The sequence below is a fragment of the Merops nubicus genome, unplaced genomic scaffold, assembly GCF_000691845.1.
Source record: "Merops nubicus isolate BGI_N331 unplaced genomic scaffold, ASM69184v1 scaffold48818, whole genome shotgun sequence".
NCBI lineage: Eukaryota > Metazoa > Chordata > Aves > Coraciiformes > Meropidae > Merops > Merops nubicus.
The window spans coordinates 4,076-12,731 of NW_008628633.1; the positions used below are offsets into that span (position 1 = coordinate 4,076).

The 8,656-nt window shown below is 35.8% G+C and overlaps 1 protein-coding gene across 1 annotated transcript in view; it reads right to left on the reverse strand.

The window, feature by feature from the left end:
* Positions 1 to 300: 300 nt before the first annotated feature.
* Positions 301 to 8,656, reverse strand: part of RPS6KA3 (ribosomal protein S6 kinase, 90kDa, polypeptide 3) — a gene marked incomplete at its 5' end in the record, with an annotated part of 28,163 nt that continues 19,807 nt past the window's right edge. Inside the window, 5 exons of the mRNA XM_008946696.1 lie at positions 301 to 1,012; positions 2,183 to 2,323; positions 4,458 to 4,575; positions 5,674 to 5,750; positions 5,942 to 6,103. Of these exons, the coding sequence (XP_008944944.1) occupies positions 890 to 1,012; positions 2,183 to 2,323; positions 4,458 to 4,575; positions 5,674 to 5,750; positions 5,942 to 6,103 (621 nt within the window). The remainder of the gene's footprint in view (positions 1,013 to 2,182; positions 2,324 to 4,457; positions 4,576 to 5,673; positions 5,751 to 5,941; positions 6,104 to 8,656) is intronic.

Genomic DNA, 8,656 nt, shown 5'->3' on the forward strand with positions numbered 1-8,656 from the left:
ATTAGATGGGAGAGAATAAAAGGAAAGGGAGGGGGAATAAAAGATAGAGTGAAATATGGAGCAAATTATCTGCTCTCCAGGTTATATTACCTATTGTATATATAGTATGGCGAGAGATCCACTGTTTAAATTTTGGAACTGTAAACAGTATCCTGATTTTCATAACGTGACATGCAGTGTCAAAACCATGGAAATGTAGAAAAGACATAGGCAAGGAGAAATACATATTCATAGTATTACATTCAAGAGCTGTTTTAACAGTCAGGCTTCTTTTAGAGCTGTCCAACAACACTGATTAATCCAGGTGAACTGTTTAAGCAGACTTAATTGTCAAAATGATTAATAATATCTAAGTAAAACAAGGCATGTATACATTAAAGAAAACAGCACGGAGATGTACTGCTTGTGAACTGTTTACAAAAACATACAAAATGTTGGATGGCACAAAGTATATAGTGCTAATATAAACAGATTCTTTAAGCTAAGTGCTTAACATAAACTGTCCATCTCTACCTGTAACAGAGAACATTTTAGGGGATGAGAAATATTCCTTATAAAAATAATGCTATGTGGTGCAGAGTGCTTTATTCAGTGTATTTTTGACAGAGGTGGCGTTCGGAATTCTTCTGGTTTATGCAGTTGTGAGCATGATGGGTTTAATTGTGTCTCCACTTGTCACTCCATTTGAAGCCCCATAAGATCAGTAACTTGCCATCAACAGTTTAAAGCGGGAATAGATGAAAGCAGCAGCAGCAGCAGGAGCAGCAGCATTATAGGTACCAGCTGGGACAGAGTGTGCTTGCAGGTATCTGTCAGATATGTGCTACCTGTCGCCATTATTTGTGCTATCATCTTACGCCATGGTACCAAATATCTGGCTGAGGTCACTTCACAGGGCTGTTGAGGTGATTTTTTTTATACCTCTCCTCTGAGCAAGAGTAGAACGGCCAACTGGCTCCAGAACTGGTGACTGATTACGATTCAAAGCGGAGTAAGTTGCTGCCATTGCACCCTGTGAGGCAGAGGGGAAAAAACCCAAGCAGAGTAGGCTGTGACTGAGGCACACACTAGAGATGGCACAGTGCTAAGCGCCAGAGATTCTGGACGAGTTTTAACTTCCAGGCTACGTCCATCGACAGAACAGAAACGTACCACTGCCTTTCTCACACACCAGTGTTAGAAGCGAGTGTTTCTTGGGGGGATAAATACTTTCCAGATCAAACTAATGCAATTTTACCTTGCTTAGAAAGCCAAACCCAGAAGGTATAAGATGGATTGCTAAATTAAGTTCTATTTCCATGCTTTGTGAGATAGCTGGGGAATGAAATCCCATTGGTAGGCTGTCTCTGCTTATCACACACCTTAACATTTCAGTTTTCAACAAACTATTTAAAAATTGCCCACATTATTCACTACATTAAGATTTATTAAAAAAAAAAAAAATATCAAGTTGTGAGCCATCGGATCAGAAGTTCCCTCTCTTTCCATTTGTGTTTTTAGATGCTAGAAATTTCTAATAGCTGACTCAGTGCTAATTATATTCTTCAGATTGCTTTTGTGTTGCACAACAGATTTTTGGATGTAGGACTGAAGGCAGCATGGAATACAGAGAAGCAGAATTCACTTTTTTTTTTTTAAATTTCTCTCTGCTTGTGCAAAGTGAAAAAGTTCATCAGGGTCCAAACCAGATGGTGTTTCAGACAGCGTGCAGAACAGTACCATATTAATTAATGCTGCCTTTTGACTTCTTTCTAGCTTATACTGTGATCATGAAGTACACTGTTTTCTTTTAGTAACTAGCTCCCCTAAAAACTGTAAAATCAGCCAAACTGTTTTTCAGCTTCCCAGTAGTCACCAGACAAGATTTTTCACTATCAGAAGAATGATTACTTCTATGCTGTGTTTTTAAAGCAGTTAAACCTCCCAGTGTAAATCAGTCCAATAAATTTCAAACCTAAGAAAATGAAAGTATTTAAAAGAAGTATTAATTTATTCTCCATGAGTGGGTTGTTATGAAGAACTATTATATATTACAAGTTCATTTTATAGCTTATTGCAATTCCCAGTCAAAACAACTTTTAAATAGTAGTATTTTTAAAATAGTAGAGGAAACATAATACATTGAGTCCTGTTGTTTACATTAATGTTGGCTAAACGGTAAGCTGAACAAGTTTCTGCTTACCTTCACTAAATGGGGAGCATCCTGCCTGTTCAGCTGGTATTGAGGCAACTGGTCACAGTGAACTATCCAGGGGTGACTAAGAACTTGGGCTGCAGTCAGTCTTTGATGTGGGTCAACATGAAGCATTTTTGAAACAAGGTCCTGTCAATAATAAGCAGAGTTGATGCAAGTAAAACTTCAGCTTTACCACAGATTACAGTTAAAAAATGAAGATTTAAGTGTTACAAAAGTATCTTCATAACATCACTTTGAAACAGCTGAAAAACTGCTCAGCAATGCTAACACTGCATCTTTGAATTATGTGACGTAATGGATGTTTGGTAACACAACAGGAAGGTATCCAGTGAAGTGAGGCAAATTACACAAACATAAAAAATATGAACATTGAGCTAGAGCAGAGGTCTCTCTGTACCAGTATTTTAATTCTAACAATGACAAATAGCAGATATCTTGGAAATAAGTATTGAAAAAGGAAAAATTAAGAAATTAGAGATGATCCTTCCCTTTGCATGACTTCCCAGTGTCTAACAAATCTTTCAACAACTATGGAAGTTGATGGCTGAATTTTAGTACTCCTTCTGGCTGTTTATGTACCCTTAGTGATTTCTGCCTCATCCCCTCTGAACTAATTTTGCTGCTTATACGTTTGTTTCCTCCCCCTTTCTCAAACACCTTTCACAGTTGTTTCACAATTAAGTTGTGAAGCACATGTACAGGTTTTCAATTCTGTTTTGTTTTCTAACTTAGGCAGAATATATTAATTGAATGATTCCCAATTTGTCAAATAAAATCATCACATGAGAAAACAGGAATTAGTCTTTCCTTATGTGTACCACCAGAGAAACGATCCCTTTTGTATGCTGTGTCAGTCAACCTTGATAAGATGAAACACTTTTTTTGACTTTCTTTACAGAGAAGTGGCTCTTGACATCTGATCAGATTTTCACCTTTGTTTTGGTACATCCTTTCTATCATTTTTTCTGCTTCTGCGTTGTTTTGTTGTTGTGGTGTTTGCTTTTTTTTTTCCCCTCCAAATTATGGCCGTGAGAATTGCATACAACAGTCAAGATGGTGAAAACAAATTTATACAGCAACATAATATTTTATAGATTACTTTAGATATCAGTCAGTTAGTGTAAAACAAAACCTTCCTACATTAAGCAATTACCTGTGGAGAAGCGCATTTAGTTGATTACAACTGGATTTAAGGTAATTTAAGTTACAGTAGCAATACCAATTATTTTCATATAAAAACATTCTTTATTTTGTAATTCAAATTAAGAATTTGAACATAAAGATAATATTAAAAAGGAATTTAAGATTTTTTTTCATAGCCATTGGGTTTTTTGGTTGCTTCTGGACTCCCAAGTACAACTGAGCAGAATGGCACTGAAGGAAGAAAAAGCAGATGCTAACAGATTAGTGTAAACATGTTATTCTAACAGGTTCATTTGGCAATCACATGAATGACAGGATTTGTGGGAAATGGCTGAGTTATGAAGTATATGAGAAAGCACATCACAAATCAATTGGCAAGAAAAAGCACAACATATGTAAATGATTTTTTGGGAAAACTTTAGCACTTTATCATAGCTTCACAGAAGGGGCATAAAGGACATTGCACACTTAAGTTTAGAGTCTATTTGTTGTAAAAAATGTAGTTTTCAAAAAAAAAGCCTATATTTACTTTGTATAAAGTATAATACACTTCAGTTTGTTTTTTTTTTTTTTTTTTTTTTTTTAAAAGTAGATACTACATCCTTGAGGACCAAAAGAATAAACTGCTCAAATCCCAGTGAAGGAGTATGAGATAAACTCTGAAGAGCTGACCCAAGCACAAAAATGTGAAAAACAAGTTATTTTTCTATCCTGAGCCAGTAGAGCATATGGTAATTACTGTATTATTTTCATTCTCCTGATTTAGACTGACTATATGATTCCTGAGTGTTATGCTTCTACGGTAACTTTTCTCAGAGCATTTCTCACCACGGCTGATGGCACATGTGTGTCATGACTGACAGAATACACTCTACTTCTAAGGGCAGCTGCTAACTCCTATAGTAATAAGGCACATGTTTCTTTCTCCCTGCATGGCAAGTGACTGCTTAAACATGAAAGGATCACAAAGAAGGAACAAACTTCTAGGCACATAATTAGATCAGTATTTTAAAGTAACCATGAGTGGAACTTACCCATTTGGATATGATATAACATATACATCATAAGCAACATACAACATTTCTCAGCTCCCGAAGGACAAAGCAAATATACTTGCCTTAGCTGTGTCTGAAACAGTATTCCAATAACCACCACTGAGCGAGAACTTTCCACTACCTATTCGGGCCAAAATCTCCTCTGGGGTGTCATCAGGACCATTTGCAAAGGGAGTGTAGCTGTTTAACCAAACAATTGAAATGTTAATAACCTCAGTAACCTAGACATCAATAGTTACTATAAATATGATGATTGTAATTATTCAACATGATTATATAGGCAACAGCTGGTCAAATAGCTGTAAAAAGAAAGTGTTTTTAACTCATGAAAATGCATGGCACTGACTACAGATCTTTTCTTACTGTATGTATTCCTTCTATATCTGGTCTGAAAACCAGATTTTTTTCCTACAGCAGTCTTAAGTACTGGTGGTTCCTTATTATGGCTTAAGTATTCCTTAAGCCGTCATATTTTAATGAAGTAATAAAAAAAGCTGTTATAAAATTAAATGTGAAGACCTTATGAGTCTGAAAAAAGAATAAATGCTGGTTTGATACTAGAGGAAAGAAGGTGCAACAGTTTTCCTTGCTTCACTACAAACATTCTTGCTGCCACCAGAATATCCACAACCAAGAAAGAGATATATTTAAAAACAAGTATACTTGTCACTTACTGATTTTGAAGTGCCAAAATGTCTCTGATAATGTTAACGCCTAACCAAAGTAGCAATCTGAATAATCTAGCATAAAATAATAATCTATTTGGCAGGTACAATAGCAACTATCTTTTGAGCTTGTAGAAGTATAGATGAATTTATTATTCCTCATCTTTTATACAATTAATTTCTGCTGCATATATGAATGCATTTCTATTGCACTTACTATATCCTAACTCATCACTTCATACTATCCAGTGGTTGAATTTTGCACACAATCATGTTTCAATGCATTGCAATTATATTTGCAACATACATTTCTTTTGACATATATGCTGCTTAATCACCTCATTTTTCACATAGATCAATTCTTACACCTAAATCACCATAAAGCAGAAAGCAAACACGTAAAATAAAGGAGACATGAGAAGCCAAGAATTTTTCATCAGTCCCTGAAAAGTTGAATACTGCTAAAGACAAAGCATATTCTACTTACACTGAAGCCAAAGCTGAGATTAATCAGTGCCTTGATAGAAACATCTTCAACAGTGGGCTTACATTTGTTACTCTTGTTTACATTGGTCTGCTATTCTACAGCAAAGCAAACTAAAATTACCCTTACCCAGTAAGCATGGTATAAAGTAGAACACCAAGGCTCCATATGTCACATGCAGCATCATAACCTTGCCTCTTTAAAACCTGAGGGAGACAAATATTTTTTTCCTGAAAAAAAATGCTTAGAAATGCTTTGTCATCAAAGTAATGAGATCTCAGATCTTTAATATTTACAAAATGATTTCACTTGTTATACAAGAACCAAATAAATATCCAACTAGAAAAAAAAATCCCAACAAAATAAATGAAAGCACATAAGCTATCCTAGTATTTACCTCTGGTGCAACAAAATTTGCTGTGTAACATGGAGTCATCAGAAGACCATTTTCTGCTCGTAGTTGTTTTGCAAAGCCAAAATCACAAATTCTAATTGATTCTGGATTACCAGATTCATCAACATAAAGAATATTGCTAGGCTTCAGGTCTCTATGAACAACCTAAAAAAATATAAAACATAACCACTAAATAAAATAAGCTAAACATATGAAAGACTTTATATTATATAATTATAAATTCTGTTACTTAATTTCAAATCTCCCACCAGCAATCAAGTTTCCAGATTTCCATGTTCTAACATTAGCTGCAGTATTCTGACGCTCAGTGATATCTAGACTACTATGATTCCAATTTGAAAATTCTAACTATAAAGCCCCATCCAGACATCCTGCTCCAATTTATTTGTACAGACAGTTTCAGAGGTCTTGGTCTAATGGATGAATATATGTATTTCCCATTTTAACAGGCATACCTACAAGGTTCTTTAAATCAGAACCTTTGGCTTATGGATTCATGGATGTCTGCAGCTGCTGGTGTGCCACCATGCTACATAACCACACACTAGTTACTGCTGGAGTAACCCTCTTCATTCAGACAATCTGAACTGATCTCAGGGCAAACCTTTAAGGTATTCTCCTAATGGACTGGCACATCAAGAAAAGTCTGTACTGGTTCTCATGTGGCTGTTCTGTAGAGGTTTGAGATGTAAAAAGCTTGACAGAAACTGTAGGAGCTGCCGAAGTTCTGGCAGAATGAATCTAATCTTACTTGATGCAAGGCTATAAGCAGCCTTAATAAAACCTGGAATGTCCAAGGATTCAAAAATCAGATGAATTCTACTTTCTTCACAAGACAAACCAGCCTAAAGAGTCCAGAGTCTTTGCTATCTATAAAGGGTATGTACAGTTGTAAGACAGTACAGTGGATCTAAATATCCTCTTTTAAATATGTCAGTAGACCTGCTATGAAGGCCTTTATCTCCCTGATTTTCCTATGTATTTGATTAATGTTAAACATGGCTTTTCATGGTTAAATTTTAATGGAAGATGTTGTGGTGATTTATTTCAAGAAGGCCATCACATTAGAATGAAATATACCCAAAACTCCTGCAAGTAAGAGTTCTGCAGAATCAGAAGCTCTAAGCTCTCTTCCAGAACACCAGCAGTGTTTCAGGAAAATGAGTAATGCAAGACAAAGAAGTAGAAGATGGCAGAGGGTAAAAGATTGTAAAGCCATTTAACACAGTAAGTCTATTTAGTAGAGGCTTTTTCAGTGTGCAAATACTGTGCATTTCTCAGATTTAACAAAACAAATAATTAAAATGATGGAAATTAGCACCTTGTAAGCCGGCATATAATGTAATGTATAATATAATGTAATATGTAAGCCTATGTTAGCCAAAATGGTATTAAAGATTTTGAGTTGGAATAGTAGGTGTGAAGATATCGTGGCCTGCGATGAGTGTAGGTGTATGAGAGAACTGGCTCATGATAGCTGTAATTTTTTGGTGTTTAGATAGATTAGAATCGTTTTTCTCTAAGTAATGAATGAAACATCCTTTACTGCTCCAAGAGGCAAAAGAAAAACCTACAGTTATATTCTCTAGTTGGTGGGGTTTTCTTTTAGGATCTACCTATAGATCCTAAAACGGGTAGAAAGGAAGAGGTGGGCAACGGAAGCAATCCCAACAGGGATTTGGCAGACTGTTTCTAGAATCAGTCTGCTTCAGTTATACTTTTTTTTTTTGAAGAAGAAGAAAGGGGAGCAATTTTCCAGTGGGAGGAAGAGCAAGTGTAGCAATCTAGTTCAAATTCAAACACTAATTCCTAAGTAATCAAAATGTTTATGTCAAAGAATAAATAAAATACCTTCCTGTACTGAGTTGTTTTCCCAAAGGTGAATTAAAAAAAAGTCAGAATGTTTAGATTAGATAGATATTTTGCAGAGAAATAACATTTGGTTTTTTAGAGCAACAGAAGAGAACAAAACAATATGCAGGACATTTCAGTTCTTTATTTCTTAGCATCATGTTTTTGATTAGCAGTCTCAATCTCCTACCAGTATGCAGAAGTATTCTGCTCCAAGATGACATGATAGGTCTTGTTTATCTTTTTTATGATGTCTGTTGTGCCAACCTCTAATTGCTGTACGCTGGCCCCAATACTTTTAGACTGGTTTAGGTGAGAGTGAAAGTATTGTTTACCCTAAAGAGGAGGGTTCCTTCCTTAGCAATTTTTCTTGTTTACTTAAAAATTCCACACACAGCTTGTCATTTTCTCCATACAATCCTCACTGCCCTTCTCTATCTTTCAACTACTTCCTCTGTCTCCAAATTATTTTCCTGAAGTGTTAATTTTCTTTCTCCTAACAGTCCACTATAACTTCCTGACCCCGTAGCACAGGAGTTACAAGTCATAAACCATGTTCTTTAAACCCAAGAAATGGAAGAAATTACAAGTGTAATAGGTGGAAAATAAATTTTTAGGGTCTATCATAGGGTGGGGTTGGAGGTACTTTAGGTCCTGTGGCTAAACAACAGCATTAGTCTTAGCACTTCTTCCTGGTTAGCTTCCCTCATATCCTCTCTATTAGTCATGACCTTATCTGCATATTCCACAGAACTACTGACAGACTGCATGAGGGACAACAGACACAGCTGCATCATCTCTGTTATCTTATCTGCACATCCACACAGCTGATGAGTAACGTTCCAA